Source organism: Chionomys nivalis, chromosome 3, assembly GCF_950005125.1.
Source record: "Chionomys nivalis chromosome 3, mChiNiv1.1, whole genome shotgun sequence".
Taxonomy (NCBI): Eukaryota; Metazoa; Chordata; class Mammalia; order Rodentia; family Cricetidae; genus Chionomys; species Chionomys nivalis.
Window position 1 is genome coordinate 103,228,229 of NC_080088.1, and position 15,969 is coordinate 103,244,197.

Genomic DNA, 15,969 nt, shown 5'->3' on the forward strand with positions numbered 1-15,969 from the left:
CTTGGGAAAGTGTTTGCTGTGCAAGCATGAGGACCCGAGTTCGATCCCCAGCAACAACATAAAAAAATCTGGCCATGGTGGCAAATGGTCCCAGAGCTGGAGAGGGAGAGGCAGGTAGGTCCTGGGGCTCCCTGGCCAGCCAGTCCAGCGTACTTGATGAGTTCCAGTTCCTCTATGTACTTGCACATCCACACAACACACACTCACATACGTGTGCGTGTACACCAAGAATATTGGAAAAGCCAGATATGGTGGTGCATTACAATGCTAGCTACATGAAGGCAGTCAGGAGAATTGTGAGTTTGAGGCATGGGTTGGCTACATGGTGAGACTCTGTCTCAAAACAAAATAATAAAGCATTTTTTTTAAAAAAAAAAAAAGAAGAAAGAGTGGGGAGAGAGAGAGAGGGAGGGCAGGCGGCAGGGAGTCAGGGAGGGAGGGCAGCATGGAGGGAGGAAGGGAGGAAAGAAAAAATTAGGCTGGCAAGATGGCCCATGGGTAAGGAGCTTGCCATCTGGCCTGACCACCTGAGTTTGCTCCTGGAGACCCACATGGTACAAGGGTGAAAACGGATTCTTGAAAGTTGGCCTCTGACCACCGCAAGAGCGACCTCCCCCCCACCATTAACACAATAAATTAAATAAGTAAATAAATAACATTTAAAGGAAGCAAATACATAGAAGACTAGAAAGAGGAATGGACCAGTCGGGCCTCTCAAGAACACGAAGCCCATTGTCATGCTCCAGTGTCTCCTGCCATGTTGGGACTCCCCTGGGCCCTGAGGAAATAACAAACTAACGAGTAGGAATCAGGCCATGTTTTCAAAGCCAAAAAGAGCCTTCCCTGGGAGAAAGGGCCCAAGGGTTTATGAAGGATCTCTGAAAATTACTGTCAAGCCAGATTCACCGTGAGCCTGTGCCCCCAGCCATGGCTCTGGTTCCCTCTCCAATTTGCCGAGATCCTCTACCCAGAATCCCCTAAGTCTCATCTTGTTATCGTTAATCCTCCTGGATCCACCAGGCTTGTGCTTCCCCTGGGTGATTTAGGAGTGTTTTTGTGGTTCGATTCTCCAATTCCTGATTAACTCTGGGTTTTAAGCTCTTAGCTGAAGGAGGAAATTTTGTTTGGTGTGGAGATGGGCTTCTTCTGGGAGTGGGCACACTGAAGGAACAAAATGCTAGCTGTTAGAGAGGGCAAAGGAGATGGTGTTTAAGAAGGAAAGGATGGGGACGGGGCTCAGTTGGTGAAGTGCTTGCCCAGCATGCTGATGCCCTGGGTTCCATCCTCAGTGCTGCCTTAAGAAAGGGTGGGGTGCACAGCTGCAAACTCAGCACCCAGGAGGTGGAGGCAGGAGGATCAGTCGTTCAAGGTCATCCTTGGCTACAAAGGGAGCTCTAGCCCAGCCGGGGAATCCATGAAACCCTAGCTAAACAAACGATGAACCAGAAAAAAAAAAAAAAAAAAAAAAAAACGCAAATGTGTTTGTGGCTTGTTGAGGACCAGCTGAGGTGTTCCGGGCCTGTGCCTGTGTAGAAATTGTCCTGCCACACACCATCCTGAGAGGCTGTGGAAACCTTCAGCCACAGAAAATGCTGGCCCAAGGGGAAACGTGTTCATGAAAACCTTTCTTTTTGAATGATACTCAGGAAACAAGGTAACAGGTGACAGGCTTTTATCCCCCTGTTAAGTTGTGGCTATGATGTGTCTCCGACACGCTGATGTGTGTGAACATGTGGTCCCCTGCTGGTGGTGTTGTCTGGGGACCCTTAGGAGAAGGGATGAGTCACTCAGGGGGTGGACACAGCCACACTTCCTGTCTTCCTGATCCTAGCCTACCAAAGCGAGGTACTTATGCTTGCAGTGATGAGCTGCCTTCACCCGGAACCCTGCCCCTCTGGGGGACTGTATTAAACCCTGAGACCAAATAAATCTGCCGTCCCTTAGATGGCTTCCTGTGAGGATTCAGTCACACAGAAGAGAAAGGTGACTAACATATCTCACCAGGGCCGCTTCCTCTTTGATCTCAGAATCCTTCAAAGCCTGGGAAGGGAGAGATAAGAGGTGCCTGAGAATCCAGACAGGCGTGTCCAGCCTTCTGACACTGTGGAACAATGCTGTCATCTATAAAGTTCACGTTATACAACTGTGCTGTTGTTTGTTGTTGGTTTTTATTTTTTTTTTAAATCATGCCCGCAAGCGATACAATGTTTTAACTAACTTTACAGTTTCGTGTTGGGCTGTGTCTGTAGCTATCATCAGCTGCAAGCCAGGCATGCATGCCAAATAAGCTAGAACAGCTGCAAACTGGGCTTGCCACAGTTAGAACAATGTCCTATAAGCGGAGGAGGCCTTCTAGAACATTCTGAGGCCATAGTAACTTGGAAACAGATCTGAACTGAAACCTGTAAATCCAGCTCAGTACCGGGTGGAAGATTGTTTTGCAGTGAACCCGGAAATCACCAGAGAGCAGAAATTGTACGGTGGAGCAAAAATATAATGTCTTTTATGGCTGGACCTAACACTCAATTTCCTTATCTATAAATTGGGGATAATAAGAGTCACCTTGGAAGAGATTTAAAGACAAGAAAGAATTTAACTTCGAGAAAGGATATTGCTTGTGCCCAATTCCAGCTGACTTTCTCCTTTAAAAACCCAAGCTGGTTTATTTCGTACGTGTGGGCATGTGTGTGTGTGCACAAGTGTTTGAACAACCACCTTGGGTGTCTTTCCCCAGGTACCACTCACCTTCTTGTTGAGACAGGAACTTGTCATTTAGGTTAGACTGACTAGTCGTGTCCCTACCTCTGCAGCGTGGGGTTACAGGAGCATGCCACCATGCCCTGCCTAGTTCACGCAGATTCTGGGGATGGAATGTAGGTCCTTATACTTGCAAGGCAGATACTCTATAGACTGAGCCATCTCCCTAGCCCTAGAATTCATATTGAGTTATTGGACATCCCTCAATGAGTTGGTTATTGTGCTGATTTTATGTGCATGGCGCACGCAGACTTGGATCTTGCGCAGGCTGGGTGTGGTGTCTTTAGATAGATGCAGGGCCTCCGGGGCCAAGCAGCAAACGCCAATAGCATTTGACAAATCACAGAGATGAGATTTGAGCCCATGGTTTGCTCTGCCTTACAAGCTCAAAACCTCTGTATACACTTTCCCTGACCCTCTGCTTGATGACAGCGAACAGGTATCAGAGACTTGGTGTGGCTGGCAGGGGCCTGAGCCAGGATCTGGTTCGTTTTCTTGCAACTCTCTTAAGGCCCATCATCGGCAATTTTACATTTGCATTGCATTATAATTGCATCAGATAAATATTACATATTCTTAGTGTGTATTCTTTTCTTTCTGAGTCCTGGCCTTGAACCTAGAGCCTCTTGTCTGCTGGAGAAGTCACTGCCGCTTAGCTACAGCCTCTGAGCCACAGTTTCACCCCTTGTTTGTTTTATTTTGTAACTTGATATCATTGTTTTGGAGACAGTATCTATCTTACCATGGAGTTCAAGATTCCCTTCAGCTTGCAGCAACTGAAGCCAGAGGCTGCCTCAGCCTCTCAGACTGTCTGGGATTTAGGCACGAGGCACCACGGCATGTTTATTTACTTAAAGATTTATTTTTGTTTTATTTATGTGTATGCCTGTGTATAGCATGTAGTTGTGAGTTCCCAAGGAGGCCAGAAGAGGGCGCCAGATCCCTTAGAGCTGGAGTTGCAGGAAGTTGTGAGTCACTCAATATGGGTGCCAGGAACTGAACTCCTTTGCAAGAGAGCAGCATGTCCTCTTAATCGCTGTGCCATCTCCTCTGTCCTTTCCTTTAGATCTGTACTTATTAAACTTGCTATGTTCCCAGCAGGCTTTGAACTCACTATGTCTCTCAGTCTGGCACTTAGGAGCTCTGAAAAGTCTAACCTCTGAACTTCAGTCTCCCTTTCTGTCAAAGGAGCTAACAACAGGAGTCCTAGGCACTAAAAGAATTAATTCAGAAGCTGGGGACGTGGTTCATTCCATCGAGTGCTTGTCACACATGTGTGAGGATCTGGATTGAATCACCAAAACATATGTAAAAAGCTGGGCCGGATGGCACCTGACCTCGGGTTTCACAGGCCTGAACTCCCAGTACTGGGGAGGCAGAGACAGGTACATTCCTGAGGCTCATCCACCAGTCAGTGTAGCTGAATTGCTGAGCAGCAGGCTAGTGAGAGAAACCTATCTCTAGAAAGGTGAAGATGAAACCTTAGGGTGGCCTCTGGCCCACACACATGTATACACACACATGCATAATACTTAAAAATAATCAAATCGTCTGGGCAGTGGTAAGTAGCCCATGCCTTTAATCCCAGCACTCGGGAAGCAGAGGCAGGTGGATCGCTATAAGTTCGAGGCCAGCCTGGTCTACAGAGTGAGTTCCAGGACAGTCGGAGCTACACAGAGAAACCCTGTCTCGAAAAGCCAAAATAAATAAAATAAAAATAGTTAAGCAAAACCAAATCACCACAAAGATTGCTGAGCTGTCCCGACTGAGAGCTATGGCCCACCATGACTGGCTAGAGAAACACCAGCCTGCCTACTGCCTCCCCTGGGGCTGGAGGAAATGCCTGCTTCTTTATTCTCCCATTCGCTGCGGCTTCCAGTGCAGAGCCGAGCACACCTCAGATGCTTGCAGGCCTCTCCTGCACTTCTTACCTTCATCAGTTCTTCCTGAACTGCTGCCAGGCTCACCTTCCCAGGGCCCTGCTTGGTATGCAGCACTGCTCCCTGCAGACATCCTGCGCATCCCTGCGCTGGCTGCCATCCCAGGAGTCACCGTCTCCAGCTGCCCCACTCAGCTGGAAAGGCCGCATCTCACTCCCAGACCCTTCTTGCTGACTTTCCCGCATCCCTTCCCTACTCCTTTCTCCTTTCTTATCCTCTCCTTCCCTTCCTTCTTCCCCTTTTCCTTTCCCTTCCCTTTTTTTACCCTCCCTTCCGTTCTCCCATGTTACCGTGGGGCTGGACTATTGAACCCAGGGCCCCACACATCTTAAGCACACTCCGTACCACCTAGCTCCCTCCTTGATTTTAATAACCTGATGATATTAATCTTCTTATTAGTCTAGCTGCATAGTTCACATATCAAAAACCACACACTTCTAAAGCTGTGCAACCATCTTCGCTGTTTAACACAGAAACATTTCTGCCACCCGAAGAAGAAACCCAGTGCTCATGAACATCACTTATTATTCTCCTCTGTCCCCAGCCCCAGGCAGTCACTGACCTTTCTGGTCCCGTGGATTTGTCTGCTGCACGTGTTGTTGCATGGCAAAACACTGCAGACTGTGGACTCTTGTGTCTCCTTCTGTCTACTTTACAGACCGGAGGTTTGTCTGTATTGGGGGTTGCCTCAGCATTTCATTTTTTAAAACTTTTCAGACAGTGTCTCATGTAGCCCAGGCTGGCCTCGTTCTTGCTATGCAGTCAACGATGACCTTGAACTCCTGATCCTCATCAGGTCTGGCATTACGGGCATGTACCCATATGCCTGGTATCATCTGATTTCTTTCTACTGATTAATAATATGACATGATAGATTTTGTTTTTAAGTTCATTATTTTAGGGCATTTGGATGGTTTTTTTTTGTCTATTTTGAACATTTGTGTACATGGGTTCTTTTGTGTGTGTGTGCTTGTGTATATATGTGTGCAAATGTACACGTGTGTAGGTGCTTTCTGTTTGAGGGCATGCGCGCAAGTGTTCACATGCACATGGACGCTCCAAGCTAACAACAATCTCTTGGGAAGCATTTTATTCACTGAATCATCTCCACAGCCCTCATGTACATGTTTTCAGATAGCCCTGCCTTCTGAGGTCCCCTGGCTACAAACTTAGGAGTAGGATGGCTGTTTTATATATTAACCCCATGTTTAACCTTGGTGAGTTGGCTCTGTCAGGGGTCATGCTTTTTTATGTCCACCTTCCCATTATATTTCAAGTATTCTTTATAGCAATTGACACATCAAGTGAGCAAGTGGGCTGTAGGGGGCAGTGCAGGACGTACCAGTTGAGCTTCTGTTTTCTTATCCCCACCCCTAGCCCCCAACTTGTTAACCAGCCCTATAAACCAATGGACTCTGTCTGCCAGCAGGACCTGGGTTTGCAAGGGTTTCCTTTAGAGACAGTCTTTCTTTGCGCTTCTTATTTTCACACCAACTCACACAGCTCCCCTTAGCAAATGACAGGGTGGCTCAGGGATTCTTCCCTTGGACACAGGAGTCTGCATAGATGTTGACACTGGCTAGCTGGGCAATTTACAAGGTCTAATGAGTTTGGAATCCCTCTGGTTCTGTGTGGATGCTGGCAACTGGGCAGCTTGTCTGCTTGAGGGTGAGGGGAACTGATTCATGATCCTGGTGCAGATCTTCCGCACTAGCATTCCAGTAGAAACTCTGAGTTTCAGGAATGGATACAAAAGTGGGTGAAACCAATTCCAGCTCCTGCGATTCTCAGGATGAGCCAGGACCACCCAGTTTGGAAGCTATAATTGCTTTCTAATCCTTTTGGTTAGATACTTTGAGTGTCCTTGAGTTTTGAATGTGAGATGTCCCTCACAGGCTCATGTGTTTGAACATGTGGTCTCCACTAGGTGGTGCTATTCAATCTGGGGGAGAGCGTGGAACCTTTAGGAGATGGGCCTTCCAGGAGGAAGTGTGTACTGGTGGGAGGGGACATGAGGTTTTGAAACCAAGCCCCACTTCCTGTCCACTCTCTGCTTTCTGGTCTATTGAGATATGAGGTGTCTCAGACACAGGCTCCTACTAACATGAACGGCATCATGCCTTCCCCACCATGCTGAACCATGGCTCTTCAAACTGAGAGAGAAAATAAGCCCTTCTCCATCAACCTGTTTTTTCTCAAGTGTTTGATCAGAGCACTGAACAAAAGTAATACCCGGTCTAGGAAACTGGCTCTTGACACACATGGAGCAAATTGAAAGGGACTTTTCTTTTTACTTTTAAAAGGAATTTATTTTTATTTATGAACCTGTGTATATGCACAAATGTGCAGGATGTTAGATCCCCTGGAGCTACAAGTGGTTGTGAGCTGCCCTCAAATTTGAGCAGTATGTGTCCTTAACCACTGAGCCATCTTTCCAGTAAAGATTTAAAGATTTATTTTGTGTGTGTGTGTGTGTGTGTGTGTGTGTGCGTGCATGCCTTTGCACACAGAGGCCAGAGGAGGGCATCTGATCCCTCAGAGCTGGAGTTGCAGGTAAGCATTTGAAGCCAACGTGTTTTGGCCCTGGGATCTAAGCTCCAGTCCTTACGATTCCACAACAAGCTCTCTTAACGACTGAGTTATCACTCCAGCCTGGAAAGGGAAAATAGAACTCTACTTTGATGATATTAGGTAGCGTCATCAGGAGAGACCTGCAGGGGGAGATAGAGGATGGAACTGTAAGGAGTGGAATGAGGTTGGCATTTTATGATGTTTTTGTTTATCATAACCTCTGCTTGTACAATTCAAAGCCGGTTCACTTGGTACCACAAAACCTTGCTCTCCTCCTCTTGACTCTTATGCTCTTTGGACAGCTGTGCCTCACTTCTGAGGGTCCTACCCTGGGCTCCTGGTGTACAAGTAACACTTTGTGTTGACCTAACTGTCCTTCCCTTCCTGTTGATGGTATCTTGCACATTCTGTTTCTGGGATCTCTACTGCTCTATGCAGTGAGACTCTCATCCCAAGACTTCGCCTTATACCCCATCACAAGCCAGAAGGACCAAAAATGGTGCACAGCTCTTGGTATGTCTGGGGGTGGACATGGGGGTCAAATAGGTTTGAGAAGGGACTCTTTTGAGGGATGAGGATGAGTCCTGAGAGGGGGAATCCTGTTATCTTCTGAGCTTGGCCAAGAATGAAGCCAATAGAGAGGAAGGAGAGGAAGAGAGAGTGACAGTGAGGGAGAAGACAAAACGCAGGGAAGGAGGGGGAGAATGGGGGAGGAGGGAGGGGAAGAAGGGGAAAGAAAAAGAATAATGAGGAGAGGAAAGATGAGGAAGAGGAGGGAGAGGAGCTGTTTTGAATACTTATCAAAAACAATTCTCTGGGTCTTTGGTATCGCAGAATCTCAATTGGTCCTCAGAAAATCTGTGTACAAAGTTGTTGTAGAAAACCTAGTGGGCCCCCAGATAGAATAAAAATGCCTCACTTTCCAACTGATGCCCTAAGTCTGCTTTCAAATGTTGCTAAGTTTTCCACAGGCTACCAGGGTCAGCTTCACATTTACCTCCTGCTCAAGCCAAAGGCTTAGGTTTTATTTCAGGAAAGTCACAGGGCCAGCTGGAAGCAGATGGTCTGGGTGACATCTTGTGCCCTTTTCATTTGGATGGGCCCAATGCATCCATAATGAATTCCCAGGTGACAAGGGAGGTGGCACCATCCAGGTGAGCACTTACTGACCGGACAGGAACATTGTGACTTCAGAAGGGATGACTGCCCTGGTGACCTTGGATTTGACTACAGAATTCTCCCTGATCTCCTATTGTGCCCCGACATGTTTGTATCTAAGTACAAACCACTGTAAAATATTTGAATTGAATAGATAAGAAGAAACAAAACTCAGAGAGACCAAATGACAAGACCACAGAGAATATTTCATTCCTCACCAGTGTGACTGTGCTGGCTAATATTAATTATTAATGTCACTAGATCTCCAGTGAACCTCTGGGCACACCTGTGAGAGATGCTCTTGGTTATGTTAATTAAGGTGGGAGGAGTCCCAAAAGTAGGCGGTACCATTCCCTGGGATTGGGTTGCATAAAGAGGGAAAAGCTAGGAGAACAGGAGCATCCATTACTCCCAGCTTCCTAACTGCAGGTGCAACGTGTCCAGTTGCCTCACGCTTCTGTTGCCTAGACTTCCTCAACATGGTGGACCATACCCTGGAACAGTGAGCCCAACCAACCCTTTCTTCCTTAGGCCGTTTTGGCGAGGATATTTTACCACAGCAACAGAAAGTGAATCAAGTAGCCAAATGCCTGACAGAAACAAAGGAAGACAGGTTAATGGTGGCTCCTGGCTTCGGAGACTTTGGTCCCACATGCTCAGGCAAAACATTATGGTGTTAGGAGTAATGGCAGAGGAGAGCTTTTCACATCATAGCTGACTAGAAGCTCGGAGTGAGCCAGGAAGTGGCCAGAGATAATATCCTCCCAAGGACCCTACTCCAGTGACATACTTCCCTTTAGGTGACGTCACTTCAAGTATGATGTCCCAAAGCATAAACTTTCCAGAACTCCCCAAATAGCATTACCATCTGGGGACCATTGTTCAAATTATGTGTCTAAGCCCGGTGGTGGTGGCGGCGCATGCCTTTAATCCCAGCACTCGGGAGGCAGAGGCAGCAGATCTCTGTGAGTTCGAAGCCAACCTGGTCTAGAGAGTGAGTTCTAGAACAGCCAGTTCTACACAGAGCAACTCTGTCTCAACAAACCAAAAACCAATACATAAATGAATAAATAAATAATAAGAAAAATGTGACGTTCATGTTTAAGCCATATCACAGTCAGGACAGAGTTAAAGCCGAGTACTCCAGAGAGCGACCTTCCTTGACCTTTGCTCCTCTTTAATCAGATGGAGACTCAGGGGCACAGAAAGGCTCAGCCATCTCTTCCCCAAAAACTACTTATTTCTCAGCATCCTAGTTTCGTCTCTGTTGCTGTGACAGATGCCTGCAGGAAAAAGCGACTTAGGGAAGGAAGGGCTTGTTTTGGCTCCCAGTCCCCAGTTACAGGCCAGCGTTGTGAGGAAGTTGCAGGAGGCACTCAAAGTATCATATCCGCTATCGAGAGCAGAGAGAGAAAGTGCATGGGTCCTTGCTTGCCTGTTCTCAGCTAGCTTTCTTCTCTGTTTTACAGTTCAAGACTCCATGCCCCAGGAATGATGCTGCTCACAGTGTCTGGGTCTTCTCCTATCAGTTGTCTTAAGACAATCCCCCACAGACACCTGACTAGATAATCTCACATTGAGAATCTCCTCTCAGGCTACTGTAGGTTGTGACAAGTTGACAATTAAAAACTAACCAGATGGGACAGAGGTTTAAGAATGTGTACTTGTCTTAAAAACTACAGTTTGACCAGGCAGTGGTGGTGCACACCTTTCATCCCAGCACATGGGAGGCAGAGGCAGGCAGATCTCTGTGAGTTCGAGGCCAGCCTGGTCTACAGAGTTCCAGGACAGCCAGGACCGTCACACAGAGAAACCTTGTCTTGAAAAACCAGAAAACAAAACAAAACAAAAAAACCCTACAGTTTGGTTCCAGCACCCACATCAGGCAACTGCCTGTAGCTCCAGGGCAGAGGATGCCCTCTTCTGGCTCCCAAAAGCACTATACTTATGTGCACACAGATACACACACAATTGGACATAAAAATATTTAAAAAGCTAACTATCACACCCAGGCGGTGACTTTTGTTTCGCTTCCACTCCTTGTGCCTGTTGTCAGAATGTCTAGGGGAGTTCTGCAAGGTGGGACTCCAATGACAGAAAACAGAGAGTGGAGAACTTTTCCCGAGAGGATCACACAACTCTGCTGCTCTTCTCTGATTGACTTCCAGACACCATTTGATTTCAGCAGCCGGACAATGGAATGCTACTTGATAGGGAGATTTTGGAATGGCTCTGGCAAAGGACCTCTAGAGACAAATGAAGAAACCAGGGGACTGGGGAGATGGCTCAGTCAGAAAAGTTCATGGAGACCTGAATTACGGTCCCCTAAGGCCCATGGAAAATGCCAAGCACGACAGCACACATCTGTCATCCTGCTGCTGAGGAGAGACACGGCAGGATCTCTGGGGTTTGCTTGCCAGTCAGGGTGGCTGAGTTAACGGACTTCAGTTTCAGCAAGAGACTCTGACCCAAAAATAAGGTGGATGGTCACAGGATGTCAATACCTGGCCTCCACATACACACACGTGCATGCACAACTCCCCTCCACGCTCACATACACACATACAAAAATAATATTAATTAAAAAATTAATCAACCTCAAGAAGCCTCAGCATTGAGTATGTAATAAAAACTCTGCTGATGGCTAAGTATGATATTTTAATGTAATTACCACATATCAGTTTCCCTCTATTCGTTAGATCAGCTGTTTTCCTCTAAAATACTTTTTTTAGCTGAGTGTGTGTGTGTGTGTGTGTGTGTGTGCGCTCGTGCGTGCGTGTTTGTGTGTATGTGTGTGCAGGGGTGTGTGTGGTGTGAGCACAGGTGCCCTCAGAGTCCACAGGAAGGCATTGGATTCCCTGGAGATGAATATACAGGCAGCTGTGATACACCTGCTCTGGGTGTTGGAACCCAAACTTGGGGCCTTCGCAAGCACCATGTTTTCTTAGACACCGAGCCACCTCTCTAGCCCCCCAAACAGTTGGTTTTCAAAGCCTGAAAGAGGGAAAGACTTTTAGCTTGCCAGGACCTCTTGAGTGATTAGGAAATAAGCTTTGTGTTCCCCTCATTTTTTTTTTCATGAGGCCAAGAAATGTTGACCCTCCCTGTGTCTCTTCTTGGAGTTCAGATGACTTGCTCCTTCTGTTAGCCCTTTGCAGAAAGGGCTCCATCCCTGAGCTCTTTCTGCTCAATGCAGCTGAGAAGCCCAGAGCTTACCCTTCCCAGGGATTCTGTGAAGCAGATGTAATTATCCTGACATATGTAGATGAGGGAACACAGAGGAGTTACACAGCCTGCCCAAGGTCATTCAAGTAGCCAATGGCAGATTCGGCGGGCTCCTTCCACCATCCCTGAAGCAGCTAGCCTCCAGTGAGCAACAGCAAATCTCCCCAAAGCCACAGAGCCGACTCCAGACTCAGAATGATTCCAGAAAGGACAAGGTCCATACAAGGTCTTCTGAAACTGGAAGTTTGAGCCCTATGTGGTGGGATGTGCAATGATCTGAGAGCTCTAGAGATTGAGACAGGAGAATCTTGAGTTTGAATGAGTCTGAGTATAACCTAGGCTACATATGGAGATTATATCTCACAAGAACGCCAAATAGCGGCAGCAGTGACAAGAAATCTAACAAAAAGGAGGAGGAGAAGGGGAGGAAGAGGAGCAGGAGGAGAAAAAAAGAGGAGGGGCAAGAGGAGGAGGGGAAAGGAGGAGGAGAAGAAGAAGATGAAGAAGAGGAGGAGGAGGAATAGGAGGAGAAGGAGAAGGAAGAGGAGGAGGAGGAGAAGAAGGAGGAGGGAGGAGGAGAAGGAGGAGGAGGAGGAGGAGGAAGAAGAAGAAGAAGAAGAAGAAGAAGAAGAAGAAGAAGAAGAAGAAGAAGAAGAAGAAGAAGAAGAAGAAGAAGAAGAAGAAGAAGGAAGAAGAAGAAGAAGAAGAAGAAGAAGAAGAAGAAGAAGAAGAAGAAGAAGAAGAAGAAGAAGAAGAAGAAGAAGAAGGAAAAGAGCGGCTAGAGCGATGGCTCCGTATTGGCTTGAGGTGCCTGCTGTATAAGATGAGGACCTGAGTTTGATCCCTAGCACTCACAGAAAGGCTGGTACAGCACCACAGGTCTCTAACTCCAGCACCGGTGAGGCAGCGAGAGTTGGTCTCTAGGAAGTCACTAGTCAGAGCCAACCACACTGAAACAGTGAGCTCCAGATTCAGTGAGAGACCCTGTCTCCCCAAACAAGAACTCGATAGCGGAAGGTGCCTGCTACCGACTTCTGGTTGCCACAGGAATGGGTGTTTGTATTTCATTCCCATGCACCTGCACACACATGTGAACACGACCCCAACCTCTGCACACAAAAGGAAAAAGAAAGGAGGAAGAAGTGAAAACAAACCCATAAGGCAGAATTAGAGACACTGTACGTTCTCTGAGCTGATCTGTTAACTTAGCCCAGACTTTTTAAGCATTGGGACAAGGCTGCTTCTTGTCCCGAAGATTGGTAACTATAGAGCATGTGGAGGCCCTGGGTGAGCCACCCAGGCAGGTGCACTTACCTCCTTCAAACTCTGTCTGGCAATTCCCCGAGGTCTCGTTCAGACTCTCCTCCTCGTTGATAATGATGTTCTCGATGTCCTTCATCGTCAAGTGGTCCCGGAAGGCGTGGTACAGGATGTGCTTCAGCTCCTCCAGGGTGACCCTTTGCATATCAAACTGCAGAGACAAAGAACCGGAAGAGGGCTGTGAAGATGGGTGCAAACTCAGCTGGGGTGCCATCATGTGCCCGGAAGCTCCCCGAGAAAATGAGTTTCGGGATACCAGATGAGCAGCGTTCAGTCTGTTCGGCTCCCAGCATATGTGCGGTCTTATTGGGGACAGAGTGAGTGAAATATAGCATCCTTCATTTAGGAGACAGAGAGTAAAAGCTACTTGCTGGCTGGATTGATCATGGGCCAGCCATCTGCTGTCAACCCTCCGCATTTTAGGTACTATAGCGTGGTGCCATACTTTAGACGGCGCATATGTTTCTAACATTCTATCATTTTGCAAGAAACCAGCCATTCCCATCTTGAGTTTCCACTTTGGACAATGCATATGTTTCCGTTTTTTTCATCATTTCCGAAGGAACCAGCAATTCCGATTTTGCTTTAAAGTGTGAACTTAGACATGTTTACTGGGGTTTGACTGTGAATTCTCTCCCCACCATCCCTCCAACAGAGTTACTGAGTTGGAAGTCTTGTCTCTGTGCTATGGTGCTGAAGTAGGGGAAACTTTAAGAAGTGGGACATGGGGCTAGAGAGCTTGTTCTGTGTTAAGAACACTTTCTGCGTGTCCAGAGGACCTGAGTTTGGTTACATCCTATCCAGTCGACAGTCAAGATTAATTAACCATCACACAAAGGGGATAACGAGGGCCCATGGTTGAAATGAGTACATACAACACTGAAAGTCAAGCCCTACACATTTCCCTCTCCTTCCTGTCTTTTCAAGCATTTAAGAAGCATTCACCTAGTTCTAGGAAATTAAACTGAGTTACTGAAACTTCTTGGGAAAGTCAAGATGATTCAAGTCAAAAGCCCTGTGTGAGTCAGAGCAACAGATGGGCATTTGGATGTTGGATGTGTTTTCTGCATTATAGTTTAGCAACTTGTCACAAAACTAGGCACAATGTCCCCCTTCACATTGGATAAATGAGGAATGTAACCCATGTGCAGGAACGAGGCACAAAGAAGGCAGAGGAGAATAATTCTGATGCAAAAATGGAGATCCTGTCTTAGTTAGGCTTAACTGTCAACTTGACACAGCCTAGAGTCTCCTGAGAAGGGAGTCTCAAAGGGAGGGATGGTCCAGATCAGATCAGCCTGTGCGAATGATTATGGGGAACTGTATGGGGTGTGTGTGTGTGTGTGTGTGTGTGTGCGTGCGCACGTGCACACACACACACACCACTGTGGGTGGTACCGTTCCATCGATAGGTGGCTCTGGGGCTGTGAGCAAGCCCAGATAAGCCCTTTCCTATCCAAGTTTTGGGTCAGAGTGATTTATCAGGGCAACAGAATAAAGTCAGAACAGCTCCTCTGCCATGGTCAGGGATGAGTAATGTTGACGTCAATCAGATTCTTTGGGGGAAGAAATGAGTCATTACTTCTTAGAAGACCAATGTAAGAGGTAGAGTGCTGCCTGGAAAAAAAAATAGACCACTTTTAAGAGCTTTCTGCTGTTCAGAAACTAGGCAAAAAGATTGACTAGAGGCTAGGAGATGGGAAATAAAGATACAGGTTCCCTGGCTCCACTGTTTAGTCTGAGTCTTAAAATCATTAGAAAATACTGTGGTATGCTGGACAGTGACAGCATGTACCTTTAAGCCCAGCACTCGGGAGGTAGAGGCAAGCAGATTTCTGAGTTCAAAGACAGCGAAGGCTGCAGATAGAAGCCTTGTCTAGAAAAACAAGACGAACAAAATACACTGTGGCTTGTAAATCAAATGTTCCTTGGCAGCAATGGTAGAAGACTTGGTATCCAGCTGCTGGTGATGTTGAGAGGAGACTGGATCATGAAGACGCTGACTTCATCAATGGATTAACCTATTAATGAGTGCATAGCTGAATGGATCCTGTAATGTGAGATGTCTTTCTATATATGTGTTGCTTTTATTGGTTGATGAGTAAAGCTGCATTGGCCTATAGCAGGTAGAACATAGCCAGGCTGGAGCAGATATATAGAGAGAATAGGTAGAGTCAGAGAGATGCCATGTAGCTGCTGGAGGAGACAGACACCCGAAACTTTCCCATAAGCCACAGCCTCAAGGCAATACACAGATTAATAGAAACAGGTTAATTTAAGATGTAAGAGTTAGTTATAAATATGCCTGAGTAGTCAGCCAAACAGTATTGTAATTAAAAAAAGAAAAAGCAGCTGCTGAACTTTCCAAAAGATGGGACGGTCCTTCAGGGTTCCTGCTTCACAGAAGAAACTGCCAGACATTCTGCAGGATACAGAAGAAAGCAATGCTACAGAAGACTTTGGGCGATTGCCTAGGCAGCAAGATGTCTCTGTCAATTCTAGAACTTTGGAAGTTGCTTACATTGTACTTCCTGTTTACTCGAGTAATATTATTTTCCTTCTCAGGCCTTTGATGGGGTTGAAGACTGGATAGTCATAGTTACTTTTCTCTCATGACTTAGCCAAGTCATTTTTAATATAAGACTTAGACTCCTTAGAATAGGATAACTATTGAAATATTTATCATATGTTTCTTGTTTAATGTTGTTCATACTGGTTGTAGTTCTAATTTTTATGTATGTTTTTGCCTCTTCTTTCCCCTGGACAATACTTTATATTTGTTATTATTGTATATAGTTTTCTATTAAGCTTAGAACTCTCTTATTTAGACAAAAAAGGAGGTGCTGTGAGAATTCCTTCAGCCAATAGCCTTTAAGATAGCGGCCCACTTTGAGCATGGTCTCATGTACTATAAATGCAGACAAAAAGTGTGTGTGGCCCTCTTGGCTGCTGGATTTGATTCCAGTTTCCAGCGCATGCAGAGGACGGTGGATCACTA

At 46.5% G+C, this 15,969-nt stretch overlaps 1 protein-coding gene across 3 annotated transcripts in view; it reads right to left on the bottom strand.

Annotated features, from left to right (window-relative positions):
- Positions 1–15,969, bottom strand: part of Caln1 (calneuron 1) — a 476,552-nt gene that overhangs the window by 8,912 nt on the left and 451,671 nt on the right. For all 3 annotated transcript variants that reach the window (XM_057765690.1, XM_057765691.1, XM_057765692.1), the window contains one exon: positions 12,966–13,122. In XM_057765690.1, the coding sequence (XP_057621673.1) occupies positions 12,966–13,122 (157 nt within the window). The remainder of the gene's footprint in view (positions 1–12,965; positions 13,123–15,969) is intronic.